General features: G+C 42.2%; 1 protein-coding gene across 1 annotated transcript in view; it reads right to left on the reverse strand.

Moving 5' to 3' along the window:
* SORCS3 (sortilin related VPS10 domain containing receptor 3) overlaps positions 1-16,266 on the reverse strand; it is a 595,228-nt gene that overhangs the window by 284,063 nt on the left and 294,899 nt on the right. Inside the window, exon 4 of the mRNA XM_065894299.1 lies at positions 792-950. Coding sequence (XP_065750371.1) covers positions 792-950 — 159 coding nt within the window. The remainder of the gene's footprint in view (positions 1-791; positions 951-16,266) is intronic.

A 16,266-nucleotide genomic window follows, 5' to 3' on the forward strand; every position in this document is an offset into this window, starting at 1 on the left:
AAGCTCAAAGGGAAGGACTCACTGGGCTACTCTATCTTGGATGTACTTTTAGAAAATAATGAAATGGGGCTTCCCTGGTGGCACAGTGGTTGAGAGTCCGCCTGCCGATGCAGGGGACACGGGTTCGTGCCCCGGTCAGGGAAGATCCCACATGCCGTGGAGCGGCTGGGCCCGTGAGCCGTGGCCTCTGGGCCTGCGCATCCGGGGCCTGTGCTCCGCAATGGGAGAGGCCACAACAGTGAGAGGCCCGCGTACCGCAAAAAAAAAAAATAATAATAATAATAATAATGAAATGGACATGTTTGAGGCTTCCCTCCCTGAGAACAATGGTTATATTCCAATTCAAAGCAGCAGGTGTGATGGGATATTCCTAGACTTGGAGTCTGACAACAGCATCCAAGCCCTGGCTCCTCCAGCTAGTAGCTGTGTTTGAACAAGAACCTTAGCTTTTCCGCACCTTTGTTTACCATAGTTCCATAAAATTATTATGGATATACATTTCCTACTTACAGCACAAGGTTGTTTTAAAGGTCAAATGAGTAAAATCATAGAGAAAACTATCTCAAGCCTGTGAAATGACAAATAACATTGTCAATAAATGAAATATATCCGCCTGCATATTTTGTTATGAAAGACTAGAAAGGAAAGTTAATCAGCTGCAGACACAACCAGCGTGGCTGGAAGGATACAATATCACTGAATCCCCTCCAGCGTTTGGATTGACTAAGCAAGTGCTTTTCACCGGGTGGTACCTGAGTGACAGGACATGAATGAAAGCGGTATCTGTTCACCTTTTGATCCAGACTGTAGGCCAGCACCCAGTCCTCTTGCTTGGGGTGGAAGAGCAGACTCTGGATATAGAAGGTGAGCCGGTATTTCTGATAGGTGGCCCCTTCATCGGAGCTGATCAGTATACTGCTCTCCATCTCAGGATCACTAAGAAGCATGATCTAAGGGGAGAGGAGAAAATACAGACAGAGTTAGTAGGAGAGAATAAATAGAAGAAAGTAAAGCATAAATATAAGGTCATCTGTGTTTGTACAGCACAGCACAGAAAGGGGCATCTGGGCCTCTAGATGAAATATTGATATTTTTCTAACCCAATTTAGTTCCTCATTGCTGAATTGAGCTAAAATACTGTTCAAGGTTAGGTCTGCATACAAACGAGGACTCATTTTTTTGAGGTCCTTCTTTTCTTTTCTTTTTATTTATTTATGTTTTTTGCGGTACGCGGGCCTCTCACTGTTGTGGCCTCTCCCGTTGCGGAGCACAGGCTCCGGACGCGCAGGCTCAGCGGCCATGGCTCACGGGCCCAACCGCTCCGCGGCATGTGGGATCTTCCCGGACCGGGGCACGAACCCGTGTCCCCTGCATCGGCAGGCGGACTCTCAACCACTGCGCCACCAGGGAAGCCCGAGGCCCTTCTTTTAAATACCTTCATTTTTGATGTTTGTACTTGTACTTTTAAGTACCGGAAGTTTATTCCCGTGGTCCTCTGTCCCCTGACCTCAGGAGCATCACACCTCTGCTTCCTCATCTTCCCTCAGTCAATTCTCCACGTCACTCTTCATCACGCTACTGCTCTTACTGCTCTTAGTCATGAAAGAGATCCCACTGTTTTGTTCTTTCTAAACTGTTTTAGTGATGTAATTGATTTAAGTGGTTTCATGACCCTTTTGCTCTAGATGTTTTCCAAAGCACATATCCCCAAAGGCCTTTGGGACAAATACTGATGCTCAGGAAAGTTTGTCCTCCCCAAGCCAAATGGACAGAGTGGTGTAGTGAAAAGGCTTTGGCACCTGAAAGAGCACATTCAAGTATCAACACTTCTGTGTCATACTGTCACCTTGCAAAGCTACTTCACCTCTGGAGGCCTTGGTTTCCTCAACAAGAACTGGATCTGACAATCCAAGAACTGGCGTTGAATGCTTGGCATAGTACATATTTTTGACAAGTGATAGCTATGGTTACTATCGACCTCTCAGGATTTAAAAGCCCCTCCAGTCAGTGCAATTTGACTTCTACTCACAGGACCTCAGTGGCATTGGTCTCACTAAAGGTGTGAGTGATTTTCTAGTATTTAAATCCAATAAACACTGAGATACTCAGACCTAGCTGTCCCTTAGTTAAACACTTAGCAGTGACAATTCCATCCCTCTGGAAGCATTTTCTTCCAGGGCTTCTGTAACACCATACTTCTCTGGTTCTCCTTTCTACCTCTTTTGAATACTCAACTTTCTCTGATTACCCTTATAATATGGCTATTCCTCAACCCTCAGTTTTGACTTTCTTCTCTTTTCGCTCGACACACTGTTCCTCGGTGACCACTTCCACCCTCACTTTTATTTATTTTTCTCATTACCATCTTTCTGGAGACAACTCGTAAATTAAATGTCAATCTGTGGTCTCCTCGGACTTTCAGACTTGAAAACTCAGCTGCCTGGTGCCTTCTTCTATTTGGATGTCTCACAACACCTCACACTCAGCATGCCCCAGGATGTACCTCATCCAAGCCCTCTTCCCCCCCAGGGCTTCCTGGTTCAGTGAGTGTTTCCACCAACCACCCATCCCATGAGAAGCCGAATGCGCAACACCATCGCTAACTCTGTTTTTCCATTCACCTCCTATAATTAATTAGTCTCTAAGCTCTGCGTATGTTACCTACTCATTAACTCTAAAATCAGATCCATTCTCTCCCTGCCCATCGTGATTGCCTTAGTCCAAAATGTGACCATCTCTGTATTGGATTCCTGTAAGACACCCCTAGTCATTCTCACAGCTTCAACCAGTATCCCCTCCAATTCACTTTGCACACTGTGGCCAGAATAATCTAAAACCATTCAGGGGCTTATCTTTGATCTTCCTATATTCTAAAATTCTTAAAATAGCCTGGTATGATCTGCCCCTTGTGTATGTGTTTGGTTCCACCAGCAACAAAGCCCTTTTGACCTTTATCACCCAGCTCCACCCAACTTCTTTGAATTTCCAATGTTTGCCCAGTGACTGAATGAGTTTATTTCCTCTTATAATTTGTCCTGTCTTGGGCTGTACTGCCACCAGTTATTAGGGCTACTGCTACACACAGTCTGCACCATGGGGTCCAAAGTACCAAGTAAAGTAAAAAAAAATGTCCATACCTTATAAAACTATTGAATACTAGGATTTTAAAAATTTACCCATAGTATATATTAGTATTATGAGGTAAGCTTTAAACAAATTCAATGCCTTTAACTGCTGAGATTCATAGTGATTTTCCTCTTTTATTCCTTTATAGCTTCCAAGACAAGTCTACTTTCTTTTTCTCAAATACTTGCTTTGGCTTCATCGAAATAAGTTATTACTAGTTATCAGCAAATTTCTGAGAAATGGATGCAGTATAGTTTTTTTCTTTTTTTCCATTCATGTGTGAATAATCTAGGGGAAAAGCTCTTAGATGGGTTACTCATAGACAATAACTTTCTCCTCCCTTGGCACTGCGAAGGGTAGGGACTACTGGTAAAAGCACCCCTGCTGCCCTTGAAAAAATCTAAGAGGATGCACCCATGCTCCTTGCAGAGTCTGCAAGGACAAATATACAGGGAAAGAATGAAGCTATCATAACCACCTTCTCTTGCTTCCTGGCACGTACCGATGAGCTACATAACAGGCAATGAAATCATTTCTCCCCTGGTGCAGAGAAATTAAACTGCCTATTTTATGCAGGTATAAAGAAGCTTCATGCCTATGATTTTAATTAGAAGGTAAGACCAACATCATAAATGAACTTTATTTTATATACCATGAGTTACAATATACTGAATAAGGGTTACCATCAAATATCTAGTGCAATGTACTCTCTTCGTCCAGCCGTTTCTTCCTGCACACACACTACACACTTGCATACACAAACACACTAAGCCACACACAAATGAGGCATATGTGTGTGCACACATACGCTTATACATATATCACTGTGGCACATATATGCATGCACACGTACAGAAATACACTTATATTTAAGGTCTATTGAGATTGTGTGTTGGTTTTAGGGTGCTTTTGTTGGCAAGAGGACATTTTTATTGCAACCATTCTCTGACATTCTCATCAGAAATCTTTTTTTTGCATATACCCTGAGAAAACCATAATTCAAAGAGTCGTGTACCACAATGTTCACTGCAGCACTATTTACAATAGCCAGGACATGGAAGCAACCTAAGTGTCCATCCACAGATGAACGGATAAAGAAGGTATGGCACATATATACAATGGAATATTACTCAGCCATAAAAAGAAACGAAACTGAGTTATTTGTAGTGAGGTGGATGGACCTAGAGTCTGTTGTACAGAGTGAAGTAAGTCAGAAAGAGAAAAACAAATACCATATGCTAACACAGATATATGGAATCTAAAAAAAAAAAATGATTCTGAAGAACCTAGGGGAAGGACAGGAATAAAGACGCAGACGTAAAAGACAAATACCGTATGCTAACACATGTATATGGAATTTAAGAAAAAAAAAATGTCATGAGGAACCTAGGGGTAAGACAGGAATAAAGACACAGACCTACTACAGAATGGACTTGAGGATATCGGAAGGGGGAACGGTAAGCTGTGACAAAGCGAGAGAGAGGCATGGACATATATACACTACCAAACGTAAAACAGATAGCTAGTGGGAAGCAGCCGCATAGCACAGGGAGATCAAATCGGTGCTTTGTGACCACCTAGAGGGGTGGGATAGGGAGGGTGGGAGGGAGACGCAAGAGGGAGGGGATATGGGGATATATGGGTACATATAGCTGATTCACTTTGTTATAGAGCAGCAACTAACACAACGATGTAAAGCAATTATACCTCAATAAAGATGTTAAAAAATATCCTTTTATATACTTTGATATCACTGGCAGTGTCTGTATTCAATCCTAGTGTCTGAGAAGAATGGAAGGAGGGACATAGAAACCTACATGTTTTGGATCCTAACCTGTGCTGGGCACTTAACAGGGTATTTTATCGAAACCTGAAACAAATTATGTGACATATCATTACTTGCATTTTACAGGTAAAGAAACTGAGGCTCAGAGGAGGAAAGCAACTTGCCTATTACCTCCTCTGATGGACTCAAATGCCACCACCTCCTGCCACACACAAACTAACACTAATGCTTTTCTGGACCTTGAAATCTTAGCACTTTGTGCTTTACCAAGGGACAAGGGAATGTCAGAGAAGCAGCTCTTTATTCTTTTTTAAGCAACGCTAAGAAATCCACACACCAAAAGCAGTTTCAAGAAAGCCCCTTTCCTCCTCTAACTCATATCCACCTTTGGCCAAGAGGACATGAAGAATTAATGAACAGGAAACCAAAGGAGAAATAGAATGTTAGCGCTAAAAAAAAAAAAGAAAAAGAAAAAGAGGGAACCATAATATTAACATAAATAGAATCAGAAAGCAAAGCCTCAGCAGAAGTTAAGCCTCAGGGTAAAATATGTATATTGTGTATGAATCTACGTAACTACTTCTATAACTACATATACAAAGAAAATCATCCCATGTCCACCAAGATTGTTACTGGGAAGAAGGGATTTCAAAGGTAAATGCCTAAGAGGGCAAAGCAGGTAAACTAAGTGAGCAAAGCAGATAAAGCAAAACGAGGAGTGGTAAGAACTATGCCGAGGGGCTTCCCTGGTGGCGCAGTGGTTGAGAGTCCGCCTGCCGATGCAGGGGACACGGGTTCGAGCCCTGATCCGAGAGGATCTCGCATGCCGCAGAGCAGCTGGGCCCGTGAGCCATGGCTGCTGAGCCTGCGCATCTGGAGCCTGTGCTCTGCAACGGGAGAGGCCACAACAGTGAGAGGCCCGCGTACCGCCAAAAAAAAAAAAAAAAAAAAAAGAACTATGCCGACATGGAAAGTATACACCTCTCCTTAAAACGTTTAAAATGAGATTGTTACAAAACAAATTTTACTCACATTCAATCTGTCTGTGGACTGAATTTATGAAATAGGAATGTGACTCTTGGCATAGTTATGACAGTTTGATCTTACAGACCCAAAGAAATTTACAACCCTTGCCTTTGAATCTTTAATTGCAGGGATATACATATAAAATTTATGGCAATACCTGTTAAGACACCTGTGAATTCTGCATTTATGTGACTTTGCTAATATAAACAGGGAAGGGTTCCCACTGGAGATTTTTTGTTTTGTTTTCTTTTGCTTTTGCTTCAGTTTGCTTTGATTCTTTTTCTAGCTTGTCCTGACACAAGATCTGCACTGGGTGTATGCACGTGCTGGAAGAGGAGAAGGGGGTCTTTCATTTCGGGTTGAACAGAGTTATTAATGCCATAGGCTCTGGGGGAAGGTGTCTTGAGTTCAAATCTTCAGTCTGCTACTTTATGTGTAAACGTGAGGATATTACCCAGTTTTTCCAATCAGTTATCTCACCTATGAAAAAAACAGATAATAATTATCTCTAACTCACAATGCTCTTGAGAGGATTAAATGAGATGAGGATTAAATGAGATAATGATTAAAGAGCTTAGCACAGGGCCTTAATGGCTAAATAAACATGAACCTGGATCTATAAATCACCCAGGATAAGAGCACAACTGCAGTCAGAAGTGATGCCAAGCAGGTTGGAGATTTGGGGATTATTTGCCTCCCTCTTGGCTCCCTGAGTTTTGTAGGTAAAATCCAAAGGGATGGGTGGTGGGGGTAAAGGGGGAATGCTGTTCAATGTGTATAAAGCTTCAGGCCTGCAAGACGATCAAGTTCTAGAGATATGCTGTACAACTTTGTGCTTATAGTTAACAATACTGCACTGAGCAACTGGAAGAGATTGGTAAGAGGGTAGCTCTCACGGTATACATTTTAGTGCCACAATTTTTAAAAAATGTGAAAGGATGAGGGAGAACAAAACTACAATTTACACTTATTTTACATTCTTAGTAACATTTTAAGAAAAACACACTCTATTAGCAAATAGCAACACGGCCAAAATGAACACCAATCAGTAGGTAACTGTCAATTCACTAAATACCATTGCGCTTTGAATGACCACTCTCATCTCTTCAATGGGAGGCTCTGGCCCATGAAGGAATTAAACACACCACTGCCTTAGGGGTAAGAACCTCATACAACCTGTCTCTATGGATTTGGGCATTTATGGTACATGAATTGTCTGTATCTCAGATTAGAGATGGACAAGTTTTAGAGTTTATCAACATACAGATGGTACAATATCTTTTTTTTTCTTTCTTTTTTTGGACCAGTAATTCTTTTTGTAGGAAATTCCTGGGAAACTTGAATAATGGTGGCACTTATTTTAATGGCGGGTTGCAAATTACAAAAGACACAGATGTAAGTCAGCAATCAGGCAAGGCTTTGCTTCAGCAACTTAAATTTTCAAAAGCCTATAAGCTTATTTGTGTCTAAACCAGTCAAACTTAGTATCGAAGATGTCAAAATCCTCCCCAGAAATCTTTCCAGAATGCCCACCTTCCTGCTGCTGGGTGAGTCTTATAATACCCAAATTGTAAAATTAATGAGTATGTTATTTATTCAGTTGCCATGCTCTGTTTCTCCTGTATGCAATCTATAAAATGGGGTGAAAGCTATAGGTTTCTCAGTCTCTTACTCTGCCAGAATCCCAGAAATGCAAAGGAAACAAATTGTAGTTCAATGCTTTGAAAACAGTCTTTGAATAGGAATAAGTAGACTTCCTCTGAATAGAAAAGCAGAAATGCTATAATTTACTGTATAATTGAGTTCTAATGGGAGACTCTTAGCACAGCTAGTGCTCAGTAAGAAATAACAATAATATCAATACAAGCTCACACAGAATATAAGAGATATTCTTTAGGCTGACCCCTAAACCTACTGACATAATCAATATGTTGTTGAATATTGACTTACACACAAATAAAGCCTGTTACAGATAAGGGTCTTCATCACAATATAACAATATACCAGCATTCGCTCCCCACTGCCCATCTACCTATTTATCTCTCTACCTAACGTCTCCTCTTATATCAGAAGTTATAGCTGGCAAGAAAGGGGGTTGCCCTCAGGGGACATTTAGCAATGTATGGAAACACTGTTTTCTATTGAGTTATAATTAACATACAATATTATATTACTTTCAGGTGTACAGCATGCTGATTCGTATTTTTATACATTTTGACATGATCACTGTAATAAGACCAGATACCATCCTCTTACCAAACAAAGTTGTTACAATATTATTGACTACATTCTCTATGTGTACATTACATCCCCTATGACATTTATTTTATAGCTGGAACTTTGTACCTCTGATCCCCTTCACCTATTTCATCTAGTCCCCCTCCCTGGAGACATTTTAATTGTCACAACTAGGGTCAGGAAAGAGAGTAACTGGCATCTACTGGGTAGAGGCCAGTGATGCTGTTAAATAATTACAATGCACAGGACAGCACTGGACAACAAATAATTATCTAGCCCAAAATGTCGAAAGTGCTGCTACTGAGAAACCTTGTTACAATATTTGTGCGTTTATAAGTGTATATATATATATGTATGTATGTATATATATATGTATACACACACATATATCTTATTTTGGGAAAAATTTATAAACTACATATACATTTTTCAGGTAGAACATCAATTCATATTTATGTTTATATGCAAGTCCCTTCCACCCATTAGTATTTATACATGCCATTCTCTTTACCAAGATTAGACTCCTCACCTTTCCACTCCAACCCATTTTATTAAGCATATTTCTACTTGTCCTTCAGAATTTAACTCAAGCATCACCAGTAAAGCAACAATCATTGAGGCCAATCAGGAAAAAAAAATACAAAAATCCCAAATCAACAACAAAAAACAACTCAATTAAAAAATGACCAAAGGACTTGAATAGACATTTTTCAAAAATATATATATATATAATATATATCTGGTGAGGATTTAGGGAAATTGGAACCCTTGTGCATTGTTGATGTGAATTCTAAATGGTGCAGCTGCTGTGGAAAACAGTATAGTAGTTCCTCAAAAAAAATGGAATTACATATGATCAAGCCTTTTCACTTCTGGATATATGCCGTAAAGAATTGAAAGCAGGATCTCAAAGAGATATTTGTACATCCATGTTCAAAACACCATTATTAACAATAGCCCAAATGTGGAAGCAACCCAAGTGTCCACTGATGGAGGAATAAACAAAATGTGGTATACACATATAATGGAATATTATTCAGTCTTAAAAAGGAAAGGAATTCTGACACATGCTACAACATGGATTAAACGTAAAGACATTATGTTAAGTGAAATAAGCCAAAAGACAAACACTGTATGATTTCTATTAGAGTACCTAGACTAGTCAAATTCAGAAAGACAGAAAGTAGAAAAACGGCTGCCAGAAGCTGGGGGAAAACGGAGAATGAGGAGCTGCTGTTTAATGAGCATAGTTTCACCAGACGGAAAGAGCTCTGGAGTCTGGCTGCACAGCAATGTGAATGTACTTAACACTACTGAAATGTACGTCTAAAAATGGTTAAGGTGGTAAACTACAGTTATGTGTATTTTACCACAATTTTTAAAAAACGCAGAAAGAAAAATATAAAATTAGATATGAGGGCTTCCCTGGTGGCCCAGTGGTTGAGAGTCCGCCTGCCGATGCAGGGCACATGGGTTCGTGCCCCGGTCCGGGAAGATCCCACATGCCGCGGAGTGGCTGGGCCCGTGAGCCATGGCCGCTGAGCCTGCATGTCTGGAGCCTGTGCTCCGCAATGGGAGAGGCCACAACAGTGAGAGGCCCGCGTACCAGGGGGAAAAAAAAAAAAATTAGATATGAGATGAGATAAAACAACTTGCTAAGAAAATCTGAAAACGAATCAGACGTATAAACACTATTTATTCAACCATTACTTACAGAGTCCTTACTTTATGCCAGGCTGTACTATAAAGACTAAGATAAGAGCAATAAGCAAACCAAATGAAAAACCCTGCCCTCAGGGAACTTGCATCCTAGTGAGGGGAGAACAGACAATACACAAACAAAGAGGTAAAGTATGTAGCTTATCAGATGATGACGAGTCCTTTAGATTAAAATAAATCAGGAAAGGAGGTAGGAAGTACTGAAGGGGAGGGTCTGAAATTTGAGTAGCAGGGTCAGGAAAGGCCTCACTGAGAAGGGGACATTTCAGAAAGGACGTAGGAGTCCACTGAGCTAGGACAGAGCGAAGGAAGTAGAGGGTTGAGCATGGGGGCAGTAGGTGATATGAGCACCCTGGCTTTATCCCAAGGGATGTGGAAAGCATTGGCGGGCTTCGAGCAAGGTGATGTAGGCTATGGCTTGTATTTTGATCCTTTAACTCCAGCTGAATAGAGCATTGTGGGAGGTGGGGGATAGCAGGAAAAGAATCAGAGAGACCAGTAAGAGGCCACTGAAATGATCCAGGTGGGAGAGGCTGATGATGGAGTGCCGTCTCAGTTACTGAGATGTGGTCCATCTGTGGGGATAAAGGAAAAGTCAAAAAGGTCTGCTTACAGATGCGCTGTAGGGAGTAAGAGAAAGAGAGGGGTCTCATTAGAAAATAAAAAGGTTTATACCTGTATGTTCATTACAGTGTTGTTTATCATGATCAAAACTTGGAAATAACTCAAATGGTCAGGTAGGTTTTTGGCCTGAACAAGTGGGAAAACAGAATTGCTTGTTTATGAGACAGGAAAGCTTACGGGAGGAGCAGACTGGGGGCTTTGGAAATGAGGAATATGATTTTGAAAAGGCCAGGTTTCAGGTGCCTAATAGACATCCAGAGGGGCTGATGAGTAGACAGGGGATAGAGTGGGCTGGCCTGCAGATAAGAAGTTAGGAGACTTCAGTGTTTGAACAGCATTTAGACATGAACCTGGAGATCACAGAGACAGCAAATATAGATAGAAAGGAATCTGAGAACTGGGCTCTAGCACACTGTTTGAGGGTCAAAGATATAAGGAAGAACCAGAAATGAAGTGTGAGAAGGCGAAGGAAGACCCAGAGAGTGTGATGTCCTCAAAACTTTGAAACCAAGGAAAGAAAGTGTATCAGGAAAGAGAGTGTCCAACTGTGTCAAATGCAGTTGACAGTGCAGTAAGATGAGTTCTGGAGAACTGACCACTGAATCTAGCAATGTGGAGGATATTGGTGACCATGGCCAAGACAGTGGAGTGAAACATGCAGACAGTCAGTGTTGATGCAAGGATACATTGGCATGACTGTTCTGAAAGCAATGCAGCAAGGTGGAACAAGATTCATAAATATTCACACCTGTGACCCTGTAACTCCTCTTCTAGGAATCTGTCCAAGGAAACCATCAGGGACCCAATAAAAGACTTATGCACCTGTGTGTTCATCTCAGCGTTATTTATAACACCAAAACATTGGAAACAAACCAAATAGCTGATAGAATAATTAAATAAAGTAGGCTAAATCCATTCAATGGAATATTATGCAGCTATTAAGTATGAATTCAAATAGTTTTATGACACGTGAAAAATAATCATATGTGGAAGCCGTGCATGAAAAGCAGGCTGGAAACACACGAGGCATAATTTCAAATTTGTTAAAAATTGTTTCTATCTCATGCCCATATTTATGCACAAATGAACAACTTGAAGGAAAACTTCACTCCATGTTAACAGTGGGCACTCCTGTGCAGCAAGATCACGAGTCACCGTCATTTTTTTTCTTCCACTTTTCTATTTTTTCCCTATTATCCTGCTATTCTGCAATGAGCAGATATTACCTGCTTATAAAAATGAAATGTCTCTCTCTCTCTCACCACACCTACACACACTTTCCCATCAGCCCTTTCGAGAATCCCACAGGAGCATGCTGCCCATTGCCTGCCGGTGGAAAAGCTGAGAAGCTGGACAAGTACCTGTCCACACTGCATGCACTGCTCTGAGTGCAGGACAGGCACGGGTGAAGGCGGGGTAGCTACCGAGGGTACCTCACTGAGAAAGCAGCGAGAGCACCTCCCAGGCCGGGGAGCACTAGTCTTGACCTCCTCTCTAGCAGGAATCCTGGTTGTCCGCCCCACCCATGCTGTAAACCATCGGGCCGGCCTTGCACCGCGCGATGGCTCTCCCCTGGCCCAGCTCTGATCATGATCATGGCATTTCCTCTCCGTAAGAAACTCCAGTGCCCTCAACAGGTCATGAAAACCAAGTCTGGCACCTCAGACACTGCGTAAGTGGGCCCCCACATTGAGCTCAGGCTTGATCTCTACAACCCAACCATATACCCTAGCCAAGCACTCCTCTAACATTCCTATCTTTGCTAGTGTTCCTCCTTGCCTAGAAAGCCTAGCGTTTTCCCTGGTCCATGCCTTCCTTCCAGGCCCTTTTTAATTCCCTCCCTTCCATGAAGCCTCTCAACTGCTCCAGGGGAACGATCTCTACCTTCCATGAACTCCATTGGCAAATTCGTGATCACACTGAACTATGGCTTCACGTTTAAAATATGTGAAAAGTTATAAACACTTTATATATTTTAACATATTTGTTAAACTTTGTTTCACTTGTATTCATCTCACTTTGCCACCTAGATGTTAGGTGTCTTAAAGACAGAGAGTGTCATTGATACCACATCCCCTGGTCTTTGCTGTGCTCAGTGAAGCACATACTCAATCAGTATCTCATGTGTGGCTGAGTGAAGGTCGCTCAAGGGTTTCAAAGTCTGCTTGACCAAATGTTCACTGTATTGGATCTGTGGCTTACCAGGGCCCTGTCCAGAGAAGCCAGCTCCATCTCAGTAAGAGCAGTCAGCAAACATTTATGTGAAGCAAGCACTGCCCACTGGCAGTCCAGGTATCACCAGCCCTACCTGTGGTAATTATCACTTAGGGCAGTCTCTCTGTCAATCTAGTTCCTCTTTGTCAAAGTCTAATACAGATAAGTTAATAAACTGATGGCCATGTTATTTTTCTGCAAGATGTTCAACTCCAATATTTTTAAGAAAGCAAGTCTAACCTTGGGAGAGAAGGAAAAAGAAGTCTCATAATTTTTTTTTAAAAAACCTGAAATCTACAGGATTGGGTTGGAAGTCATTTTCATTACTTTTGTTGAATTATTTTTAACGTTTTGTTATGGTTTGGCTTGAGGGTCTTTGGTTTATTTGTTTGGTCTCTGTCCTTCTTAGGAGCACTAAAGAAAGATGCATGTACTCCTGAGATCAGATGGAGGGTGCTGAGACATAGGTTAGATGGGACGAAGGCGTAGGATCTGGTAACCAGGTGTACTGGGAAAGGTTGTGAGAAATATCAAACTAGCTGAATCAAGATCATCTACGTTATTTGCTGTTTCAAGCATCCAACTTCCTACTGTGCACATGTGGGACCACAGTGGAAGCCCAGAGTTAAGAATCGCTGCTCAGAATCCTGAAATCAGAAAGGCAATGACTACATGAAGAGATAAAGAAAAAATGCTCACCAGCATGCATATTATCTACCACAAAAGAAACTTAATTTATAAGCATCTTGTTGAAGCTGTGGGGGAGGAAGATCCTGAAAAGATTCTAGCGCACAAGGGATGGTGAACGGAAATTAACTGCACTGTGCCCACTGTGACTGATTTAAGCATCGCAGATTGTCAGTGACACAGTATTTATTTAGTGCGCTAGCTTTAGTATTTCATTCAGCGAACAGTATAAAAAAGAGACAAGGACTTTGCTAAGTTCACCTGCTAATCCTATTTTTCCCATTGGACCTTGAATTCTTCATATGAGAAGCCCTCAACCTAGGCAATTTTCAAGGACTTAACCCTACTGGGATTAGCAATTTGGGAACAACTGTTCTAGTCGGGAGAGGCAAGACAGCAATAGGTTATTCCGAGGAAAACAATCAGGGGAGTAAATATGCCTCGAAGTGTCCTGTGTCCCGGCCTAGTTGGAAGAGACCATGCAGTGGAGAGCTTCATTAGCATAGGGAACAAGGTCACTACATTCCCGGAACATCTCCTGGCTCAATAAGAATGCTGAGCATGTGAACATGAGTTAGAGTTAGAGCTCAACTCCTCACTCCCCATCACCGCCCACACTTCCGAGGGGCAGGGATGGGCTCACATACAGCTACATGCTGGATGTGATCAACAGGGAGTCAGGCAACTTTCTGAGGCAGCAGCCCCTGGGGCCAACGGACCCCCTAAAAGCCAGGCTGTCCTAACCAGTGGTACCTCACAGTCCCACACCAGTGCGGGAACCGTCCTAAGGAAAGGAAATGGTGGCACTGAGCCCATTCGGCCAGACCGGAGACATTTAGCTCCCAGAAAGAGTGAAACTGAAAAGGAACCAGACCCTGCAAGGAGCTGGGCAGACCCTTGATCTGTGCTTTCCGCCCCCAGCTCAAGACACCTGCTGTGCATCCCTTCACCCTGAGCTGAAGTTAATATCGAGGCCTTCGCGTAGCATTGCATTTTATATTTGGCCAAGTCCTTGCTCAGCTATTTTCCCCTCCATCCTCACTCTGCTCCTGAGGAAGGCAGAGCTGGCATTATTACCCACTGTATTAGTTCCCTGTGGCTGGAAACAAATTAGCACAAGCTTAATGGCTTAAAATAACGTGATTTTATTATTTTACAGTTCGGGATCTCAGAGGCCCAAATGGGTCTCACTGGGCTGAAGTCAAGGTGTCAGCAGGGTGGCATTCTTTTCTGGAGGCTCTAGGTGAGAATCCTTGCCTTTGCCAGCTTCTAGAGGCTACCCCCAGCTCCTTGGCTCCAAGCCCCCTTCCATCTTCAAAGCCAGCAATGGCCAGTCCAGTCTTTCTCATATCACATCACTCTGACCCTTCTTCCCTCTTACGAACTGTTGACTAAAAAAAAAGCACAACCTAAAAGTTGAGAATTATGTTTATTTGACAGACTTGCTGAGGACGTAAGCCTGGGAGGCAGCCTCTCAGTTCAGAGGGACAGCTGTGAAAAGGTCAGGGAGGAGCCAGGATGTATAGGAGTTTATGCAACAAAAACCAGGCAGTCCAAACATTGAGATTACTGTTAGTTAAAGAAAAAGCAACATGAAAGGATGCTCAAGATCACTAATCATTAGAGAAATGCAAGTCAAAACTACAGTGAGGTATCACCTCACACCAGTCAGAATGGCCATCATCAAAAAATCTACAAACAATAAACGCTGGAGTGGGTGTGGAGAAAAGAGAACCCTCTTGCACTGTTGGTGGGAATATAAATTGATACAGACACTATGGAGAACAGTATGGAGGTTCCTTAAAAACTAAAAATACAACTATCATATGACCCAGCAATCCCACTACTGGGCATATACACTGAGAAAAACATAATTCAAAAAGAGTCATGTATCACAACGTTCAATGCAGCTCTACTTACAACAGCCAGGACACGGAAGCAACCTAAGTGTCCATTGACAGATGAATGGATAAAGAAGATGTGGCACATATATACAATGGAATATTACTCAGCCGTAAAAAGGAACAAAACTGGGTCATTTGTAGAGATGTGGATAGACCTAGAGACTGTCATACAGAGTGAAGTAAGCCAGAAAGAGAAGAATAAATACCGTATGCTAACACATATATATGGAATCTAAAAAATAAAAAAAATGTTTCTGAAGAACCTAGGGGCAGGACAGGAATAAAGACACAGACGTACAGAATGAACTTGAGGACACGGGGAGGGGGAAGCGCCAGCTGGGATGAAGTGAGAGCGTTATGAACTTATATATACTACCAAATGTAAAATAGATCGCTAGTGGGAAGCAGCCTCATAGCACAGGGAGATCAGCTGGGTGCTTTGTGACCACCTAGAGGGGTGGGATAGGGAGGGTGGCAGGGAGACGCAAGAGGGAGGAGATATGGGGATACATTTATATATATAGCCGGTTCACTTTGTTGTAGAGCAGAAACTAACACACCATTGTAGAGCAATTATACTCTAATAAAGATATTTTAAAAAGAAAAGAGAAGAAAAAAACATCTCAAGTAAGTGAAGTTAGCACTTTTCGATATATGGGAAGATACAAGAGTCTGGGTTCATTAAAATCATTCACTTGACAGGCACCTGAACTACCTCGGGCCAGTATCCTGTTCTTCCCCAGCCTGAATCACCTCAGGGCACACAGCTGGGATTGGCTGCAGTGGCTCGATGACCACACACCCTTTGTTTACTGATGCAGCAGGCAACAGTCTTGGTCCACAGCACTTTCAAGGACGCTTGTGAACACAATGGCCCACCTGGAGAGTCCAGAGGGCTCCCCTAGCAATTGTGCCAGGCAGGTGCTCTCTGTAAGAATCGCC

The sequence above is a fragment of the Phocoena phocoena genome, chromosome 16 (genome assembly GCF_963924675.1).
Source record: "Phocoena phocoena chromosome 16, mPhoPho1.1, whole genome shotgun sequence".
Taxonomy (NCBI): Eukaryota; Metazoa; Chordata; class Mammalia; order Artiodactyla; family Phocoenidae; genus Phocoena; species Phocoena phocoena.